At 35.2% G+C, this 23,635-nt stretch overlaps 2 protein-coding genes across 11 annotated transcripts; both read right to left on the reverse strand.

The window, feature by feature from the left end:
• Positions 1-12,081: 12,081 nt before the first annotated feature.
• Positions 12,082-15,348, reverse strand: LOC142537637 (uncharacterized). Its single transcript, XM_075643137.1, has 4 exons — positions 15,228-15,348; positions 12,610-12,702; positions 12,436-12,537; positions 12,082-12,339 (listed from the first exon to the last, which is right to left on the reverse strand). The coding sequence occupies exons 2-4, from the start codon at positions 12,658-12,660 to the stop codon at positions 12,082-12,084; spliced, it is 411 nt and encodes a 136-aa protein (XP_075499252.1). The 5' UTR covers positions 12,661-12,702; positions 15,228-15,348.
• On the reverse strand, positions 12,849-16,661 carry LOC142531582 (uncharacterized). 10 transcript variants are annotated; one of them, XM_075637784.1, is made up of 11 exons: positions 16,522-16,661; positions 14,843-14,978; positions 14,699-14,743; positions 14,554-14,628; positions 14,301-14,417; positions 14,010-14,084; positions 13,765-13,881; positions 13,625-13,699; positions 13,421-13,495; positions 13,081-13,345; positions 12,849-12,985 (listed from the first exon to the last, which is right to left on the reverse strand). In XM_075637784.1, exons 2-10 carry the CDS (start codon positions 14,952-14,954, stop codon positions 13,092-13,094), a joined length of 945 nt encoding a protein of 314 aa, XP_075493899.1. In that variant the 5' UTR covers positions 14,955-14,978; positions 16,522-16,661; the 3' UTR covers positions 12,849-12,985; positions 13,081-13,091. The 10 variants fall into 10 exon arrangements, with proteins under 10 accessions (XP_075493899.1, XP_075493914.1, XP_075493891.1 ...); XM_075637799.1 differs by lacking the exon at positions 16,522-16,661 and having other exon boundaries at positions 14,349-14,417; positions 14,843-15,233; XM_075637776.1 differs by lacking the exon at positions 16,522-16,661 and having other exon boundaries at positions 14,843-15,233.
• Between the last annotated feature and the right edge of the window lie 6,974 nt (positions 16,662-23,635).

Below are 23,635 nucleotides of genomic sequence, written 5' to 3' on the forward strand. Positions count from 1 at the left end.
GTCCACTCTCATTTAAATTTTGAATTGTTGTTGCTAATCAAATAAATCTTGGAGGGATCTAGAATGGTGATGGCCGAATTCTTGAGCTTTTTAGACTAGGATAATGCTCAATATTTACTTAATTAAGGTGGACCAAGAATTAAAAAGATACTTATGCTAACTCAACCAAGAATGGGTCAAAAAGGGGTGATGAGTTGGCAAGGGGTGGTCTAGATGCTAAGGCCGAAAATTCCCAAATAAATAAAGGGGGAAAATGTTAATTATCTAGTAAATTAATAACCCTTAAAAGCCTCACTAATCCTTTAATTAATTTAGTGAATTAATCCCTTAATTAAGTAACTTAAATGAGCTTATTTCTTAATCACCTAAAGTAACTTAAATTAAATCCTCAAACCTCCTTATTAACTTAAATTAACTTACTTGCTAGCTAAAATAAAGTCTGGAAATATTTATCGAATCTTAAATTCTATCTCAAAGCTCCAACTCCAGTCCGGCCTCAATGAAATAACTGAAAAATCAAACTACTGCATGAAATAATAAAATAATTAACTTCAAAGAAAAGCATTAAAATAATCATGCAATGAAGTCAATTTAATTTAAAATACTAGAATTATGCATGGCTTATACGTAGACTGATTTACGGGTTTTACATAAACCAACGAACCAAAAACACCTAACACACTCTAAAACATTCCTAGAAGCAGCCATGAATGCCTGGAATCGAGCAATCCCCTGTAAGCAACACAAAAATCCAACCCGTGAAGCACAAAAACAAGAGCCGTGAGTGCCTTATGCAGATTTCTTGCAAGTTGCTGGTATATTTCGTTTTATCTCATAAGCTTGATCATATACTGATTTAAAATATCTAATATGACTTGATTGAAGAGCAAAGAAACCAGATATACATGCCTGGAATTTGTTTTGACAAAAACAAATCAATACGACGAATACGAGCGGTGGAACGGAGTTAGATTTCTTTTCTTGTTTTCTGCTGCTATCTCACGCCTCTAAACTGCTGCTTTTCTCTGATTATTTCGGTCACAGGGATGGAGAAATGTTATGTAATGGAGGTGATGGTTACAAGAGGTGTTAAAGGTGCCATTATATGCATTAAGGTGGGAGTTACAAGTCAAGAAGTTGAAGAATTTTGAAATGATTCCCTTCCCTAGCTGCCGTTGGTTTTTGCTTCTTATTCCTGCTGCATGTGCTCGTTAAGTTGCTTAGATAATGGTTTGAGGAAAATGATGTGGATTATAGTATTTGAATTTACTACTACTTAGTGAATTACAAATGGGAAATGCATACACCATGAAGTGCAATTAGAGATGGTTTGAATTGAGAGTTACCAAACCTTTGAAATATTTTAAATGTTGGGCCAAAATTATTACTAATTTGCATAATGTATTTTAGCTTTTTAATGTTTTACCACCCATTGAACATTTTAGTGAATTGACGCATTTATTTAGAATAAACTCTTACATGGCATTGCATGGTTTAAAATTTAATTATTTAAATGATATGTTAAATTTCTTGACTATATTATATCTAGATTAATTCATCCTTATTTGTTTACATATTTTAATTTAAGCTTTAATTAAATATTGAACCTAAAAGAATTTATTTTACTACTTAGCTCACATAAATTTAATAGATCTTAAAACATTCTTTTTCTTTAATTTAAATTATTCTTTGACTTAAATTAAATTTAGGAATACTTTTCTTATTATTAGTCTTAACTCTAATCTCCAAACTCCGGTCCGACCTCGCGCATTAATCCTGAAAAGATAAAACTAAACATCTACTTTTAAAACAAATAAATCATGATTTAAAATTATTAAAAATGAAAAAATACTTCGTATATAAAATTTCAAATTTAATTTAAATAATGACAATTATGCATGGCTTATACGTAATCTGATTTTCGGGTTCTACAACTCTCCCCCCTTCAAGGAATTTCGTCCCCGAAATTAAAACTTACCGAATAACTCGGGATATCGACTCTTCATCTCTGGCTCAGATTCCTACGTAGCTTCCTCTTCCGAGTGATTGAGCCATTTGACTTTCACTAGCTTGACCAGTTTGTTCCGAAGCTTTTTCTCCTGTCTGTCTAAAATTTGCACTGGTCTTTCCTCATAAGACAAGTTCGGAGTGAGCTGCAACGGTTCAAAGTTCAAGACATGCGATGGATTCGCCATATACTTCCTCAACATGGAGACGTGAAACACGTTGTGTACTCCAGCCAGATTCGGCGGAAGAGCAACACGATAAGCTAATGTCCCAACTCTGTCGAGGATCTCAAATGGTCCAATGAATCTCGGACTGAGCTTTCCTTTCTTCCCGAACAGCATGACACCTTTCATCGGTGCTATCTTCACGAAAACATGGTCACCAACAGCAAACTCTAGATCTCTCCTCCTCTGATCCGCATAACTCTTCTGTCTACTCTGAGCAGTCCTCATCCTATCACGGATTTTGACTACTACATCAGCAGCCTGCTGCACAATCTCCGGACCCAATTCCGCTCTCTCCCCTACTTCATCCCAATGAATAGGCGATCTACACTTACGACCGTACAGTGCTTTATATGGAGCCATACCTATAGACGACTGAAAACTGTTGTTATAGGTAAACTCCACCAATGGCAACTTTGATTCCCAACTCCCGGAGAAATCAAGAACACATGCACGAAGAAGATCCTCCAAAATCAGGATAACTCTCTCGGACTTACCATCTATCTGTGGGTGAAAAGCTGTGCTAAACAACAACTTCGTACCCATAGCTGAATGTAGACTCTTCCAAAATGAGGAAGTGAATCTAGGATCTCGGTCAGACACTATAGAAACGGGAATACCATGAAGTCTGACGATCCCCCGGATATACAACTCTGTATACTGGATCATGGAGAAAGTCGTTTTAATAGGAAAGAAATGAGCTGATTTCGTAAGACGATCTACGATCACCCATACAGCATTCGACCCTCTGACTGACTTCGGCAGACCGACAACGAAGTCCATGGTGACATTCTCCCACTTACAATCGGGAAAAGGAAGAGGCTTGAGCATACCTGCTGGTCTCTGATGTTCCGCTTTCACTAGTTGACACGTCAGACATTCGGATACAAAACGTCTGATATCCCTCTTCATTCCTGGCCACCAATATAATAACTGTAGCTCTTTGTACATCTTCGTACTCCCTGGATGAATAGAGTACGGCGTCATATGGGCCTCAGCTAAAATATTTGCTCGAATAGCATCGCCGCTAGGAACCCACATTCTGTCTAGATATCTGACAATACCGTCTCTAACTGTGTACAAGATACTGCCCTTGGCTTCATCTCTCTGCTTCCACTTAGCCAACTGCTCGTCTGCTAACTGTCCACTGGGAATACGGTCTAGAAGAGAAGACTGAATCGTCAAAGTAGATAGACGAGGAACTCTACCTCGAGGATATGTCTCTAGATCAAACCTCTGCATCTCAAACTGAATAGGTCTCGAAATCACCAAATGAGCCATCACTGCGACTTTCCTGCTCAACGTGTCTGCAACTACATTAGCTTTGCCAGGATGATAGCAAATGTCACAGTCGTAGTCCTTCACTAGCTCCAACGAACGCCTCTGCCACATATTTAACTATTTCTGTGTAAAGAAGTATTTGAGACTTTTGTGGTCGGTAAAGATATGGCACTTCTCTCCGTACAAATAATGCCTCCAAATGATCAATGCAAATACTACAGCTGCCAACTCTAGATCATGGGTAGGATAATTCTTCTCATGAATCTTCAACTGACGAGAAGCATATGCTATCACCTCCCCATGCTGCATCAATACTGCGCCTAACCCGAGTTTCGAAGCATCGGTATACAGAACAAAATCTCCGGGTCCTGAAGGCATGGCCAACACTGGCACTGAAATAAGAGCTTGCTTCAATGTATCGAAGCTCTTCTAACATTCCTCGCTCCACACATACTTAACATTCTTCTTCATCAATGATGTGAGTGGAACTGCGATGGAGGAGAATCCCAGAATAAAGTTCTGATAGTATCCTGCTAGTCCAAGGAAACTGCGGATCTCTGATGCATTTTGCGGCACAACCCAATCTTTGACTGCTCCAACTTTCGCGGGGTCCACCTCAATACCGCTGCTAGAAACGACGTGGCCTAAGAACGCCACTTTCTCTAACCAGAACTCGCACTTGCTGAACTTCGCGAATAGCTTGTGCTTTTGTAAGGTCTGCTATACTGTGGTCAAATGTCTGCTGTGATCCTCTTGATTCTTTGAGTAGACGAGAATATCATCTATGAATACTATCACGAACTGATCAAGATACGGCTGGAATACGCGATTCATGAGATCCATGAAGATCACTGGCGTATTCGTCAAACCGAATGGCATCACAAGAAACTCGAAGTGGCCATACCGAGTCCTAAAAGCAGTCTTGAGAACATCGGCGTCTTTCACCCTCAGCTGATGATAACTAGAACGCAGATCAATCTTGGAGAATACTGAAGCTCCCTGCAACTGATCAAATAAATCTTCAATCCTCGGGAGTGGGTATTTGTTCTTCACTGTAACTTTGTTCAACTCCCGGGAATCAATGCAGAGCCTCATCGAACCATCCTTTTTCTTCACAAACAAGACTGGTGCGCCCCATGGCGAAAAGCTCGGGCGAATGAACTCCTTGTCAAGAAGTTCCTGAATCTGCTTCTTGAGTTTTGCCATCTCTGTTGGTGCTAATCGGTACGGTGCTCTTGAAATCGGTGAGGTACCTGGCATAAGCTCAATAGAAAATTCCACCTCTCGCATCGGTGGCAAACCAGTGACGTCATCAGGAAAAACTTCTAGAAAGTCCCGGACAATAGGAACATCGGATGATGACTGTTTGGGCGTCTCGGGAACAGATACAAGAGTAGCTAAAAATGCTCGGCACCCTCGATGCATGAGTTTCCTAGCCTGGACATAAGGTATTATACGCGGTAAATTAAAATACCTGTCTGGTTCGAATAAAAATTGTTCCATCCCAGGCGGTCGGACTAGAACAGATCTCCGCTGGAAATCAATCAAAACTCTGTTCCTCAATAGCCAGTCCATCCCCAGAATGATATCAAATTCTGGCATCGGCAGAACGATAAGATCCGCATACACAGGATTACCATGAAGTTCAAGGTCTATATCTCGGATCACATTAGTAGCTGTCATCTCCTCTCCAGAAGGTAATGCTACTGAATACGCTATGTCTAGCCCAATTGTCTTGATCTTGAGAGAATTTGCAAAGGTTTCTGAAATGAATGAATGAGTAGCCCCTGAATCTATCAAGGCTTTCGTAGGTGAACCGACTATAAAGATTCTCCCTAAAAGATTGGAATATCATTCTAAACCCAATAGTTTTACAAGAACTATGCTTATAGACATTCAAAGGTCAAAGTTCTTTTAACCTAAATTCTCGTAGCTAACACTGATGAGAACATGCAATCCTATCAAAAATTCTAAGTTCAAAATCCTAACCCAAAACATTAAACTTCAAATAAAATTTAAAGATTTAGGATACCTGTCATGAGCATCATCTCTGGGTTAGTCTCCGCAGCATGGAGAGCAAAAACTCTGCCTTGGTTAGGCAGATTCTTCTGAGGGTAATTCTTCGATATGTGGTCAGTACTACCACATTTGTAACACTTTCCCGAACCATACATACAAGTCCCAGCATGACGACGTGAGCACTTGGCACAGACTGGATACTCCACTGTCCTCTGGACTGCTCGTCCCTGCTGTTGCTGCTGCTGCCCTCTGATTCTGGGTTGACCGTGGAAAGGTCTCTTATTCTGATGTTGCGGCTGAGAGGGATGGTGTGGTGCCTGAAATGGTCGTTTACCCTGGCGATCAAGTTCAATATCATTCTGGTCTTGCACTGCCGCTAGAGCTCTAGAAACAGCAACATCATAGGTAGTAGGGCCAGCCACCCTAACATCACGGCGTAAGATCGGCCGCAGACCATTCAGAAAATGCCTCAATTTGGCTCCAGCATCATTAGCAATTAGGGGTACAAAATGACATCCCCTCTCGAACTTACGGTTGAACTCCGTAACAGTCAAGACTCCCTGTCTCAGGGTCATGAACTCCGTGGTCAACCTGGAACGCACCTCTTCAGTAAAATATTTAGAGTAGAATACCTCTGTGAAACGCGTCCAGCTCAAAGTAACCCAATCCAAAGCTACAGATGCTCCTTCCAACCACAAGCGAGCGTCTCCTCCCAACAGATAAGTCGCACAACGAACCCTATCTCGATCTTCGATCCCCATGAACTCGAAAATAACCTCAAGGGACTTAATCCAGCCCTCGGCAGCCATAGGATCTGACGTCCCTAAGAACTCCTTCGGTCGCATCTTCATGAACCGCTCATAGATAGCCTCCGGCCCCGTCTGTCTAGCTCCCACTACATTGTTCCCCGCAAACTGTGCGAAGAATTGAGTCATCCCAGCTAGCATCTGGGCATTCATGTCTTGTGGAGGGGGTGGTGGTAAATCTCTCTCCTCGTTCTCATGACGATGCTCATCACCTCCCGTTCGATCAATAATCTGTCTAGGAGGCATGCTATTTCATAATTATAACCCATACGTAACCAACATGCATAATTCCACTATTTTTTTAAATTTAAATAAATACTACATAATCGTAATCTTGACATAAAATCTTTCATGCAATCATGATGTAAAAATATTTCAGGCTTTAAACTGAATGCGTAATCGTAAAACTTACAGACCGAAGATGTGATTTCATGAGCTTCTCGAGAGCAGTAGTAGTACAACCCTTTACAAGATCATAGGCTCTGATACCAACTGTAAAGGCCCGTATTTTGTATTCGTATTTTTGCGGAATTATAAAAAAATTTTCTAAATAAATACATAACTTGCCTCATTTATAAAATAAACATGTAAATAAAATTTAACTTTAAAATAACAGCGGAAGTAAATATTGTTTTCAAAAAACTATTTAAAAATAATCCAACGTATTAAAACTGAGTTTGAATAATAAAGGATGCATAAACTAAAACATGAGGTCCTCGGATTTACTACTGCTGTCCCAAGATAGCTAACTAGTCTCCGCCCTCCGTCTCGACCTCATCAGTACCTACAACAATCAAGTCTAGTGAGTCTAAAGACTCAACATGTATATATCGTGAATAACAAGTAAATATATATCATAAAATCGCATGCAACGTAAAAATATGGTATAAAGAGTGCAGTGAAAATCGTATCGTGAATAATTATAACTACGTGCATATCTGAAAATCATACGTAAAAGCTTTGCTCCATTTAGCTCTGTCATATCATATCATAATTTTCTGGTAGAGATAATGTTTCTAAGCAAGTGGCCCATAACATAACGTAAGCGCCTGATCAGACTAAACCACAGTATACTGGGCGGTAGAGATCACCACAGCCCTTGGATTGGATATCCGTACCAATACATAATCCTAAACCGGTTGTAAGTCACCGGGTGGAGAGGACCTCGGTTGCGCCTACCGACATTCAAACCCATAAACATAAGGTGGCCACAAGACATATCGCATATATCTCAAAAATAAACATTTTATATTTTTATGCACGTAATATAATTATAAACTTATTTTTACCGGATGAGTTGGATCGTTCCCAGGCTTGCTGCGACTTAATTCTAATATGTGACACATGCAATAAATCCTAACTTGACAAAAACTTAACAATCGAACTAAAAACGAGATGATTAGAACCAATAACTTGATTTTTAATCATGGATTCGTACCAACCCGAACCAAAATTAAACCGACCTTTAACTATGATTAAAAATACCCCTAACCTACTGAAAAATGTTCATGATGATAGCTGTACACGAAAATTGGTGAATGGAATCCAAAAACATAAAACACTCTTTCGAGAGTCATTTTGGCACCTTGCACCGTAAATTCACGTACGACCTCTAAACTCAACCGAATCACAAACGGCCAAAAACATGACTTTTCTAACTCATTAAGGTACTGTCCAGTCCAAGGCCATGGTCTAAAAGCCAACCAAGAACTCAAACAAGCACCAAAACCGAAATGAAAGTTGCTGTCAAAAAATCCAGCAGTAGCAGCTTGTGTATTTGTGGTATAAACTCTGAAATTTAATGACGGTTTGAACCACCGACCAAGGACTCTTACCAACATCCTAAGGCATGGCTTGGACCATGGCTGAGGGCTAAAATCCAACCACAACCCAAGCAACCACCTAGAACAAGAACAGCATACCAGCCGAGAGCACCCCTTGGGATGGAGTGTCTTGTAATGAAATATTTTACTGTCTTGTCTCGTTCCAAGGGCCATTTGATCGACCATGGCTCGATCTAGACATAATGGAGTGTTGTATGAACCATGGCTATGGGCTATAAGCCAACCACAATCCGTCCAACACCCAAAAACCGAAACCATACTCACACAATTCAGAAACTAAAAGAAATCGAATGATGCTTGTGATGCTGTTTTAAAAATCTGAGGGAACCATGAATCAGGCTTTGAAAGGACACTTTGGTCATGTCCTAGACATGATAAGTGAGGGTTCTAACCATGGCTACAGTCCATAGGACAGCCAAGATTCGAACATTCACCTTAACCACCCAAATGACCAAAACCGTGACTCATTTCTGCACCTAAGGGAAAGTTGCTGTCATTTTTTTTTTGTGCGTGTATGGATGAAAACCAACGAACCAACAACACCCTAACACACTCTAAAACATTCCTAGAAGCAGCCATGAATGCCTGGAATCGAGCAATCCCCTGTAAACAACACAAAAATCCAACCCGTGAAGCACAAAAACAAAAGCCGTGAGTGCCTTATGCAGATTTCTTGCAAGTTGCTGGTATATTTCGTTTTATCTCATAAGCTTGATCATATACTGATTTAAAATATCTAATATGACTTGATTGAAGAGCAAAGAAACCATATATACATGCCTGGAATTTGTTTTGACAAAAACAAATCAATATGACGAATACGAGCGGCGGAACGGAGTTAGATTTCTTTTCTTGTTTTCTACTGCTATCTCACGCCTCTAAGCTGCTGCTTTTCTCTAATTATTTCGGTCACAGGGATGGAGAAATGTTATGTAATGGAGGTGATGGTTACAAGAGGTGTTAAAGGTGCTGTTATATGCATTAAGGTGGGAGTTACAAGTCAAGAAGTTGAAGAATTTTGAAATGATTCCCTTCACTAGCTGCCGTTGGTTTTTGCTTCTTATTCCTACTGCATGTGCTCGTTAATTTGTTTAGATAATGTTTTGAGGAAAATGATGTGGATTATAGTATTTGAATTTACTACTACTTAGTGAATTACAAATGGGAAATGCATACACCATGAAGTGTAATTAGAGATGGTTTGAATTGAGAGTTACCAAACCTTTGAAATATTTTAAATGTTGGGCCAAAATTATTAATAATTTGCATAATGTATTATTGATTACCTCTTGTATTTTAGCTTTTTAATGTTTTACCACCCATTGAACATTTTAGTGAATTAACGCATTTATTTAGAATAAACTCTTACATGGCATTGCATGGTTTAAAATTTAATTATTTAAATGCTATGTTAAATTTCTTGACTATATTATATATAGATTAATTCATCCTTATTTGTTTACATATTTTAATTTAAGCTATAATTAAATATTGAACCTAAAAGAATTTATTTTACTACTTAGCTCACATAAATTTAATAGATCTTAAAACATTCTTTTTCTTTAATTTAAATTATTCTTTGACTTAAATTAAATTTAGGAATACTTTTCTTATTATTAGTCTTAACTTTAATCTCCAAACTCCGGTCCGACCTCGCGCATTAATCCTAAAAAGATAAAACTAAACATCTACTTTTAAAACAAATAAATCATGATTTAAAATTATTAAAAATGAAAAAATACTTCGTATATAAAATTTCAAATTTAATTTAAATAATGACAATTATGCATGGCTTATACGTAATCTGATTTTCGGGTTCTACACTTGTATTGATCAAAGTCTTTTAGGGAATATCCTATCTTATAGATAGAAGGGGTGACGTGGGAGTGATTGAAATATCCGAACATCCATAAATCTTGTGTCTCTTAATTTCAGTTATATTATATCTGTCAGTCAGTTTATTTCCGCACTTTCATTAGTTAACTGATTGGTATTGAGTTTATCACTAAACCGACTCATTATTCGAAAAAAGTGATATAATTACCTAGTGTTTATTTAACCCCCCTTCTAAACACACTTTCACCTACCAACCGATCCTATCAAGTGGTATTCACTACAAAAATAAATGCTTATGGTGACATTCATAAATGTCATCATATTCAATATTTAGTGATATTTATGTTTTAGTGACACCTCCAACAAATGTCGTCTATTCCAATGTCGTCTTAAACTTCCTGACATTTTTAAATGTCATTATAAGATGTTAATGATAACTTCATACGTGTTACTAATTATTCATAATATGACAATTTTAAATGTCCGGAAAACTCATGTTTTAAAGACATTTATACATGCCTTGTTATTATAGCAATAATGACAAATTTATATGTCAGTTAACATAATTTATAATGACAACTAAAAGTGTCGTGTATATTATTTATAGTGACAATCAAAAATGTCACTAATGATATGTTATAAGGTTAATTTAAAATGTCTCATTATGTAATCTGTAATGATATTTACAAATGTCTTCTATACTAGTATATAAGGATATTGAAAATTGTCATTAATAGTTGTTTATAATGACTTTTTGAAATATCTCCATATTTCAAGGATATAAAAAATTAACATAACTACAAATACAAAATTTTAAAATAGAAATTAAATTGCTAATAAATTATTGTCATTAAATTTGTAATCCTTAATGAATAAGACTGACAAATTTGTTACCTCGAAAAACATCTATATCCCAACAAATGTACAAAATGTATTTAGTTTAAGAACTAACAAACAATTAAGTCTTGTAAAGTAAAACATAAGCAAACTTGTGACGCATCTTCATTATTCAACCATCTCATCTTAATCAAAATACAATATTCTTGTCACCTACAATAAAAAGTCATATATTTGTATGAATGAAAGAAAATTAAAGAATCACAAAATAAAAAGATTAAAATTTAATTCAAACAAGTGAATATCATACCAAATGATAAACTGGAAAATTATTTTTTTATCCAAATGCACCTAGTAGAAATCTTCCTCATTAACTGTCAACTGCAAATATAAATTGATATTGGTTTAAAAAGATACTAACATGACGAACATAACAATAAATACTAGTTAATTGAAAAGTTGAATATCATACTAAATGACAAGGCCATGCTATCATTCCTCCAAGTGTATCCCCAACCTTTTGTAAAAGCTCATATGGCCTAATCAAACTCTCTTCCCGTTCTAGGACAACTAGAACTTGTATTTCACACCAATTTGGTCCCAACGTCTGTCTTCCTACTTCGGTATTTGGATCCATGCTACGAACCACTCCTTTTGCCACAATTTTTGTCGAATCAAATAGACTTTTTATTGAGACAGAGCATCAAATCTACGTGAAAGTGCAAAAGAGAAGGTTTTGATAAAAAAAATTATAAAGTACAATCATCAACAACCATTATGCTAATGAGTATGTCCAGCTAGCCAGAAAACAAAAAAGCATAAAGAAACATCATTCAAATTAGTTAATTCATGACAGCAAATATACATGTAATATATATTCTCAACCAAAATATACTATCTAAATAAATAAATGGCTAACTCGAGATAATTATAAGCTCACACAAAACATAGCTTACAAAAAAGCAAACTCCAACTCATTATGCCACATCAAATAATAAATAATATCAATATAAACAAAAGAAAAACCATTTACGCATCTAACGTATATTCTTAAACTAAAAAGCCAATGCTGAATCAATAAAGTACTGACTCAATATAATAATAAAGTAATAAAACTAGAAAAAGACTTTACCTTTGGAGATAATGGACTACTAGAGGATGATGTGTGTTGTATATTGTTGTAATTTGAACCAAGGTTTTGGTTTGGTTGATTGCAAATCTTTGATTCTAACATTGCAATGTGTTGGCCTTGTTTTCTAATTTGCTCATCCATTTTTCTAACTTTTTCTTTTGCTCCATCACTATTCGATTGCATGTACTACGGCTTGGAACTTCTCCCCATAAATCAGATGGGTTAACACCATCACCAAGCATACGCACTCGGCCTGGTCTATCTGGTCCAATGATTTGAGCAAATACGTCATTTTGACCAATTTGATCATCCTCATCTTCAGGAAGTTGATTTTCTAGTTCTTTCATTGCAGCCTTCACAAAAAAATCAAAATCCATAATTTATTGATAATGATTATGAAAACTAATATCTTTGAAAGTAATCTGGCTGAAGTTTATAAAACAACTTACCAATTTTTCTGTCACAATGTTGCTTGAGGGACTTCCATTAGCATGAGTGAAACAGGCATGAAATAATTCAACTCTTGATAGAGGTCGCACTTTTTCTTTTTTCTAATATGTAATTGGTTAAAAGTTTGTAGATTCTAATGCATGTAGAATTATAAGATTAATAAGATAAATTACCAATTTTTGTTGCACTTGAGCGAAAGATCTTCTTCCAGTTGTCTGATTCATTATCTTTTGGTTCCGAGCAATCTTAATTTTTTCACTTCTCTCCTGATACATTAAATTCAACTTGGTACACAAGACAAATGTCTACATGAACATTTTTCTAAATATATTTCATATTGTATACCTTTGATTTTTCTGAGTTCCACTGAGCAACTAGTTTTACATATTGTTCTACAAAAGCTCTTTTATCTCTTTTTTCAAGAAGAACTTGCATTGGCAACTCAGGATCATAATACTTTTTTTTAAGTTCTGACTTCCAGTTTCTCCATTTTGTTGCTATTGAACATAGCGTCCAACTTTTTGTTCCAGGAGGAAGGTCGTACTTTTCCTACAAAGGCATTTAGACAATTTACCATTATAGTAAAAAATTATTTAATAATAAAATTATTCAATAATAAAATTATTCAATAACATTTCAATTACCTTTATAACATCTAGCATTTTTTTCTTACTATCCAGGGGCATTTTATGCCAATCTTCCACGTCAATCGGACAAAATTTACCATTTCTTGCCAAAGTACCCAAAAATTCAGTAAATTTATTTCTTCTTGATCCAATAGGACGTCCCATATCATCACATCGAATCTTAATACGTGGCAGCGTGCTAGGTCTACCCCAAATTTCTTCATAAATGTAGGGCCTCTAGTTTTCTTCTCAGCGTCAAGAGATTCACTTTCGCTATCTACATCTAGATGCAAAAAGGAGAAATAAATGATTGAATAAATAAAGTGAAATGAGTTATTAAATTTTTCGTATAGGTTACCTTGATCAGATTCTTCGTCCATAGAATCATTTTCAACATGTGGGTTATTGTTGAATGTGATCCTAGAAGTCAAACCTGTATGTTTTTTATATGGATAAATAAATGATGAAGTAAGTATTATAACAAGTTATATATAAATGTAATCATCGGAACTAAAAAACTATAATTTCATGTCTTTCTATATCTTAAATTTTAGGATGTTACCTTGTAATTCAATGTCATTTTGATTTGAAGCTTCATCTATTTGGTTTCTTGATGCACCTTGTATGCTTTGACAATCTGCACAAGCATTATTTCAACAAAATATATGCAAATTGAGTTTATAATTATAAATAAGATGCTACCTCTTTCTTTTGAATTTCGAGTTGTGTGATTGTCAATCAAAATCAGTGGTTGAGTATTTGTCTCATCTTGAAGTTGAAAATGAGTTTTTCCAACATTTTTATTTTTAAGAGCCATTCCTATCAAAAGCAAGTTATATAAGATAAAAAAGCATTTATAAGCATTATACCGAATTATATCATTATATCAAAATTTAATCTTTTGAAATAAAAAATTCTCAAGTTTCATATATTTTTATATATCATACCTTGTACATCATTGTGTTGCTGCTTTGAAACTTTATCCATTTGGTTATTTAGCATACCTTGTATGTTTTGACATTCTGCACAAGTATTGACTCCACCAAAATATAAGCAAGTTAAGTTTTAATTATAAGCAGCAAAGTTCTAACATTTTTCGCTAGCTACCATGTTATTTCCAAGTTCTCTTGCAAGACTGGCTTGAACAAAGTATACAACATTCATGCAAATGCAAAAGGTCAAATAAGAGTTATACACAAGCAACAAACAGATTGTTTTTGTGTAAAATGCGATGATACCTCTTTCTTTTGAATTTCGAGTTACATGATTGACAAATATAATACGTGCTTGTGTATCTTCCTCATCTTGAAGTTGAAAATGAGATTTTCTAAAAAATTTACTCTTACGAGTCGTTCCTATCAAAATAAAAGGTTAAAAATTACAAATGCTTTTATATAGAATAAATAAAACATGAAGTAAGCATTATACATATCCAAACTTAATCGTTTCAAATAAAATACTATATGTTTCATATCTTTTTATATTTAATACCTTGTAAATCATTGTGTTGGTGCTTTGAAACTCCATCCATTTGGTTATTCAACATACCTTGTATGTTTTGAACTTCTGCACAAGTTTTGAAACTACCAAAATATAAGTAAGTTGAGTTTTTAATTATAAACAAGAAAATGCTAACCTTTTCTGCTAGCTTTCATGCTACCGTGTTCTCTTGCAAGGCCAACTTGAACAAAGTACATAAAATTCAGACAAAATCAAAAGGTCCAATAAGTGTAATACAAAATCAGCAAACATATCCTTGATGTATAAAGTTACATTCTACCTTTTTTTGAACTTCGAGCTGCGTGATTGGCAATCATAATTCGAGATTGTGTATTTGCCTTATCTTGATGTTGAAAATGAGGTTTTCCAACAGTTTTACCCTCACTAGCCATTCTTATCAAGAGCAAGAGTCACAACTTGAAGATAAAAAAAGTTAGTTATATCTTTTGATATGATAAATAAAAGATCCATAGTGAAAAATGAAATTAAAATATATAATGTTATTATTATTCTAGTATCCAGCAAATCCACTTATATTTAGAATATAAGTTTGATATTCTCAACTATCTTCTCGAAACATAATCCAGAAATCATATTCAAAATAATGTTGATTCATTCGTCATTTAACATGAATGAGAATAGAGGTTAACTAAATTTCAAGATACCTTAAATAGTCATCCTCCAGGAACTTTGTCCCTGCTGTATTTTGCCTTTATAGTCTTAAGTCTTTGTGCTTTGCCCCGAAAAAGAGCTTATTCTCACAACTGTGCACGTGTGTGCCAATTCCTAGACATCTCCATACTTATAAAATAAACCCAAAAAAATCTTAAAATCTCTGAAATATGAAATCTTGGAAATTAGATTATGAAGCCCATACCTCTTTGCATCTCGTGAAATGTTAGATTATGTAGCCCATACCTCAATGGCTTTAATGAAGCTGGATTTTCTCTATTTATCAGTTTTGGTCAGATTACATGTAATAGCACTGATTACTAGAAAATCTTAATCAGATTCATAACAAACCAACATACAATTATTAAGGTTCTGATTATGGTTAAGATATGTTTAACAGTACTCTTGCTAAACCAATAAAGTCATGTGTTTTCACTGAAATTTCTTTCCAAAAAATATATATTAAAAGAACAAGAAATTGATCTTGAAACTGATAATGAACAAAATTTAATAGATATATATTCTAATAAACCAAACAAGCGAATATTTATAGACCAATAAAGTCATGTCTTTAAGAGTACTCTTGCTAAACCATTAAAGTCGTGCAGAGTTATTCTCTTTTGTTTTAATGGCTTGATATTTTCCTTTCAACTAGCCCAACCTCACGGCTCTGTACAGGAAATTGTTTTAATAGCTGGATATTTTCCTTTCAACTAGCCCAACCTCACGGCTCTGTACAGGAAAGTAAGTTTCTAAATAAGTCTTGTTTTGTGTTCTGAGCTATTGTATTGGAATGTCTTCCCAACTCTGTGTTCTCTCCGATTTACAACGAGATATCATAAACCAATCACGCAAATATTTATAAAGAAGAACACAGAACACAAAACACGGTATTCGAACACTCCCCTATTCTCAATCAAGAGAATATCATAAACCAATCAAGCCATATCATAAACCAATCAAGCCATATCATAAACCAATCAAGCGAATATTTAGCAACAAAGAAGAAAACAGAACAACATTTATGTTATGAATTAACTTTGTTGTAATCACAAAAAATGTGACCCAAATCGAACACTCCTCTATTCTCAATAAATCAGTCAAGCGAATCAAATGAATCGAACACTCTTATAAAATCGAACTCCTCTTCTAAAATCGAACACTCTTATAAAATCGAACTCCTCTTATAAAATCAAATGAATCGAACTCCTCTTCTCTATGAATCGAACACTCTTATAAAAAAACCGTGACCAAAATCTCTTACAAAACAAGGGATTCGGAACTTACCGGATGAGCGGCTGGACTAAATCTGAAAATGAGAAGTGGCTGGAAAAATCTCAAACCGTGACACTAGAAAAAAGAAATAAGAAGGAAGGATTAGCGGCTAAACGAGGGAAAAGAGAAGGGCGCAAGAGATTTGGGAGAAAGAGCGCGAGAGAGATTTGGCACACTGTATAAATTAATCCATCGTTCTTTCTTTTTTTTTTCCTTTTAATTAATTTTTTTTTAGTTTTTTAATGATTTTTTACAATGTTGAAAAAATAAATAAAATAAATGTGAGAATATATGGGTTGGATAAATATTGGAGGAGGGAAAATATATACAAAATGACATCAATTAAAAATGTCATGATAACTAATCTAATATGTTTTTTATTTTACACATTATTAATTTTTTACAAGTGTCATTATTAAGTATTTGTAACAACATTTAATTAAAAGTGTCTACAAAAAAGTGTCACAATAGCCATTTTTTGTTGTAGTGATCAGAGCAGTTGAATCTTGTTCCTGAATATTCCTACCTACAAAATCTGATCATCATGTCTTCCTTCAATAAAATTCCTATGTTCTCAAGATAAGAGTTCGATAACTAGAAGATTAGGATGTAGGCTCATCTAGCTGCACAAGATGATGACATGTGGTATGTCATTAGTGACGGACCCATGAGAATACTGAAAGCAAATACTGTTGTTGCCATAACTGATGGTGCACCCCATCGCATTGAAAAGCCAAGAGAAGAAAATGGGCAACAGAGGACAAGAGAAAAGCCAATATGGAAAATGTAGCCAAATATATCTTTTGCAAAATGTTGGATAAAATCACTATCAGTGAAATAAAGATGTGCAAGACTGCAAAATTAATCTTGGAGAAGTTTACTCAGCTCTACGAAGGCAATGAACAAACCAAAGAGAATAAACTTTCAGTTGCTGTTAAAAAATTCGACAATATTAAAATGAAGATTTGTGAAGCTATGCACGAATATGATGAAAGAATCAGTTGCATAATGAACGAATTGAATGCACTTGAAAAGGTGTATTCAAATAAAGAAGTTGCACTAAAAGTTGTTCGAGGTCTTCCCAAAGATTGGGATGTTAAGACCATGGCCATGCGAGAATCAAAAGACCTAAACAAGGTCGAAGTTCAAGACCTATTTGTTGATCTAAAAGCCTACGAGTTCAAGTTGCGGACGAGAGAAAGAGAACCTTCCACACCAGCAGCTACAGCAGCTCTTAATGCTGTCAAACTGGAACCAACTGGTTCAGTTGAGAAAACTGCTGATCAGTTAAGCAATGACGCAATGTCATTATTTGTCAAAAAAGTTGGAAGATTCATGACTAGAAATCAAGGCTCATTTCAAAGACAATATCAGAGGAATAACACAAAGGAAGAAACAAATTATTGCTACAACTGTGGCAAATCTGGACACTTCATTGCTGATTGTCTTAAGCCAAAGAAGGATAGTCGAGTATCAGATGAGAAGGGAAAGAAATCTCATGAGCACAGGAGAAAAACCAAAGATGATAAGAAATCATTCAGAAAGAAACACGAAGTTCTTCTAGCTGAAGAAAGTAAATCCAAGTGGGCTGAATCTGACAGCGATGAATCAGAACCTGAGAGCTTGAGCAGCTCTAGTGATGATGAGGAAGTCAATTGTCTGATGGCTGATGACACAGAACTAGAATCAACCACTGAGTAGGTATTCGATTTTATTTCAACTGACTTTACAGGTGATGAACTTATTTCAACATTACATGACATGGTCAACAAGTATCACAAGCTAGCTCTCTAGTTGAGAAGGCCAAAGCAAAGCAAATTGATCCCAATGAAGATAAAACGAAACTAATGAATAAGTTGAACTGTTGAGTCTTAAACGGGAGATTGCTGAGCTGAATTCTGAAAGAAGAAAGAATCAATCTATGATTCAGCATTTAATGCTTGAGAATACAAATTAAACTGAGATTATTCAGGCATGGAGTAAATCATCAGCTGCACTAGCTGAAATGCAAGATATGCAAAAATCAGTTACCGATAAAACTGGTCAAGTTTTTAGCAATCATGATGAAGCTTCTACCAATGATACTCAGCCAAAACTGAACATGGGTAAAGGGAAATATATTCACTTTGTCAAATCAGCTGTGGTACAAGAACAACCTGAGTAGAGTAGACCATTTGAACAGCCTATTGAAAATAAGAACAAGGCTAAAAGGTATGGAATTTTGTATAGCCCTAAAACGTCAACTGATTCGTGTAGCGACAACCAAAAAGGTTCAGCAATAAACACCTGATTTTTCAAAATGGCTATTCTAATTACCATAACTGTAAGCCAGTTCAGAAAAGATATCGGCTGAACAACTAGTTGAACAAGGCTAAAGGACATATTGTCTCATCTGCACACAACACACCGAGACACACAAGCCGGGAAAAACCATTTGGAACACAGCAACAAGAAAGTCAGTTAGACTGATCCAAGTCTGGGTTCCTAAACGACTAATCCGTTTAGGACCCAAATAGATATGGGTACAAAAATTATTTGTTGTGTGTGATTGCAGGTGACAGGTACAAACAAAGAATCAATTTTCTATCTGGACAGTGGATGCTCGCGACATATGATAGGTAATACAAATTTGCTATCCCAACTAATCAAATACACTGGTCCAAACATCAGCTTTGGAGACAACTCCAAAGGTAAAACTGTGAGTAAGGGTAAGCTTATCCATGGTAACTTTATTATCAAAGATGTCTTACTAGTTGAGAATTTGAAGTATAACTTGATTAGCATCAGTCACTTATGTGACAATAATTTCTCACTTCAGTTCAGCAGACACACGTGCACAGTTAGAAACTCAACTGATGACACAATTTTAACTGGCAATCGTTGTGGAAACACTTACAAAGTCAGTTGGACTGATCAACCTAATGCACCAGTCTGTTTTATAGCTTCAAAATCTTGTAAGAACTGGTGATGGCATGAAAGGTTGAACCACCTTTTTACGTCTATTGCTTATCTGAGTAACCATGATCTTGTAACTGGTTTGCCCAAAATAGATTTTTTAAAGGATAAAATTTTTTTAGCATGTCAGTTTGGTAAGCAAGTAAAATCTTCATTTAAAAACAAGGGGAGTAAATCATCCTCCAGATGCTTAGAACTGCTACATATGGATCTTTTTGGTCCTATACCAGTCATGAGTTTAGGTAAAATGAAATACACCTTGTTGATCATTGATGATTTTTCAAATTTACTTGGGTTATCTTTTTAAAATAAAAAAACCAAACTGTTGCACGACTGATTAAACTTTTCAAAAGATTATTAAATGAAAAATCAATTGGTATTGATAGAATAAGGTCTGATTGAGAGACTGAATTCATCAATCAAAGTCTTTCAATTTTTTTAGAAGATATTGGGATCAAGCATGATCTCTCAGCAGCTAGAACACCTCAGCAAAATGATGTAGCTGAGAGAAGAGATAGAACACTTAAAGAAGCTGCTAGAACAATGCTTGTTGATTCTGGTATTTTTCAGAGGTTTTGGGAAGAAGCAGTAAACACTGCGTTCTACACTCAGAACAGATCGATGATTAAAAAAATTCATTTGAAAACGCCATATGAGATCTGGCATGGACGTAAAAGTGTGGTATCTTATTTTAAAATATTCGGCTGCAGATGTTTTATTCTTGATAATGGGAAAATTTATTTAAAAGCTTTTGATGCTAAATCTGCATAGGGAATATTTCTTGGTTATTCATCAGTTAGTAAAGCTTATAGAGTCTTTAACAAATGCACTTTGATTGTCGAAGAGTCAATTCATGTTGTATTTGATGAATTTGTACTAACTGATAATCCAACTGATCCAATTGAGCTAGTAGATCACTTTACAGATATAAGTTTGGAGGATGATAGTGAAGAAGAAATCACATCAATCAAAATATCCTTCAAACACCAGAACCAAAAGTGTTGGATCAATCAGTTGAACAAGAAATTGTTCATGATAATCAGTTGGTAGAGAAAAATGATAATATTCAAATACCAACTGAAGCAGCAGCAACTGAAAATGAAGAGAACATTTAGTTGCCAACTGAAACAGTTGCTGAGATCGATGCCACAAATTCTGAATAAAGATGGAAGAAATCTCATCCACCAGAATTGGTGATAGGTAACACATCTGATTCGATAAGAACTCGAAATCAAATGATTAATTTATTTATTCATTCAACTTTTGTTTCCCAACTGTAACCAAAGAAAGCTGATGAAGCTCTTGCTAATCCTTACTGGAAAAATGCTATGCAAGAAGATTTAAATCAGTTTATCCATAACAATGTCTGGAACTTAGTTCCAAGACCAGCTTCTAAAACTGTTATAGGTAGGAAATGAGTATACAGAAACAAACTGAATGAAGATGGTTCAGTTGTGTGCAATAAAGCGAGGCTCGTAGCAAAAAGATACAGGAAAGAAGAAGGAATAGATTACGACGAGACATATGCACTAGTTGCAAGACTTGAAGCAATCAGAATATTCCTTGCTTATGCCTCCTTAAAAAACATTAAAGTCTACAAAATGGACGTGAATAGTACATTTCTGAACGGTTAGTTGCAGGAAGAAGTATATGTTGAACAACCCAATAGGTTTTGTTAATCGCTCTCTTCCTGATCAAGTTTATTATTTGAACAAAGCTCTATATAGTCTTAAACAAGCTATAAGAGCTTGGTATGAAACACTTTCAAAATTCCTAACTAATCATGATTTTACTGTTGGATCAGTTGATAAGACTCTCTTCAAATTTTCAAAGAATAATCATATTTTATTTGTACAAATATATGTTGATGATATTATTTTTGGGTTAATTAACCCCAAATTATGCGAGAAATGTTCCAAGTTAATGCAGTAAAAATTCGAGATGAGTATGATGGGTGAACTGACATTATTTCTCAGTCTGCAAATGAAACAACTAGAAACTGGTATTTTTATCAGTCAGACCAAATACACGAAGGAATTTCTCAAGAAATACGGCATGGAAACATGTTCAGCTGCAACTACTCCCATGAGTTCTTCGATTAAATTCGATAATGATCAAGGGGGAATATCAGTTGAGACGGCACTCTACAGAGGTTTAATAGGTTTTTTATTATACCTAACTGCTAGTCGTCCTGATATTGTATTTGCTGTTTGCATGTGTGCTAGATTTCAGGCAAATCCTAAGCAATCTCACTTTTTAGCTGTCAAACGTATATTGAAATATATTAAAGGCACACAAAATGTGGGCTTATGGTATGATAAGGACTCATCGTTCAATTTAGTCGGCTATTCAGATATACATTATGCATGGTGTAAGCTTGATCGTAAAAGCACTAGTAGATCATGTCAGTTTCTAGGAGACAGACTGATTTCATTGTTCAGCAAGAAGCAAACATCCATAGCAACTTCCACAACTGAAGCAGAATATCTTGCTGCTGGAAGCTGTTGCGCTCAACTGCTCTGGGTTTATCTACAACTGAAAGACTATGGAGTCATTGCAAAAGAAACACCAATCTTTTGTGATAATACAAGCACAATAGCGATTACATAAAATCTAGTTCTTCACTCAAGGACTAATCATATCGATGTCAGACACTATTTCATCAAAGATCATGCTTTAAAGAAGGAAATCAGACTTGAATACATACCAACTGATCAACAAGCAGCTGACAACTTCACCAAATCATAAATTGAGGCTAAGTTTTCTTATTTTCGCAATATTCTTGGTTTAATTGATATGTCTTAATTATTTTTTTTATTGATGATATTTCAGTTATTTATAATTATCATTCAGTCGATCGATTTCAGTTAGTCAATTATCAGTTAGTCAATATCAGTTAGCATGAAGAAAATGAAACAAAAATGAATCGAAACAACAACTTTATTGATAATATCTCACATAATACACGAGTTATTTCTCTTTCTACGGCATGTAGCCAAGGGGACATCCAACTAGACAATTCATTTCAGAAAATTCTTCTATAGCCTTCTGAAAAGACAATCTTTGCCAGCACTCTCTGCTCCTTCAACAGCATCAACTCCAACAGACCTTCATCAGTAGATCTGAAGTGTGGATCACATCAAAACGCCTTTTTTACTTTATCTCATTTGCCCTCTATTTTTCAGTAGCAACCAATCCATCTCACTGAATAGTTTGGAGGTCTTGTACTTTAGTCCAGGTGGACGTGACTTTCAACAAGACAAGCTCTTCTATAGCTTCCTTCAAACTCTCCAAACGACGAAGTGTTGATGCAGGAAGAGGGTTGTTGGAACTGCTTGCTCTATCCATATGTGATTAATTGATGTTATTATCTAATGACAGTAATCTTATTTATAGACAGACTCTTACTGAAGAAGTAGAAGTAGAAGAAGACGAAAAGACATCAGTCAACATAATGCACTTGACTGATTCAGACTAAGTTTCTTCTATCCTTTCTTATTTATATACATTTTTAAAGGAGGAATATCGATTTTAAAATGGTTAACTAATAAGACAATAGTCAGTTGGTCTTCAACTGAACTGACTCAGTTTTAACTGATCACTCAGTTACTGAGCTAACTGATCTTATCCAATAAGTTAACTGATTAATCAATAAATATTCAATATTAAGTGATGTGAATGTTAAAATCATGCATTTAATTAATGTCATTCGTGAATGGTAATTTGAAACGTGGCCCCACGTGGTTCATTAGACTTCTGTTAACTTTTTCACCGCACATACACATGATTTTATCTTGGGCTGACACGTGTCCAAAAATTTGAACAGTCACAAACATAAGAAATTGAACCCGCTTCATTTTAGTCTCTTTACGCGCACTACAACTCTCAAAGAAACTCAAATACACATAGCTTTTTCTCATAGATATTCTAACTATCAGCAATGGCAAATCAAGTCCCAGCTTACATCCTCAACGCAATGGCTATTGATTTTGACTCAGTTCTGTTTGTCAAAGACGAAGCTATCAAGGCTGTCTTTCTCAAACTGGAATCTGCTGGACAGAAAAACTTTTAAGGACTATCGTCTCAAGAAATCTATCCCAAAGAGATTCAAGATCTATATGTCAATTTTTGCATTTCTGCTGATGGCAAAATCACTACAACCGTCAACAGT

Source organism: Primulina tabacum, chromosome 2 (genome assembly GCF_025594145.1).
Source record: "Primulina tabacum isolate GXHZ01 chromosome 2, ASM2559414v2, whole genome shotgun sequence".
NCBI classification, from domain to species: domain Eukaryota; kingdom Viridiplantae; phylum Streptophyta; class Magnoliopsida; order Lamiales; family Gesneriaceae; genus Primulina; species Primulina tabacum.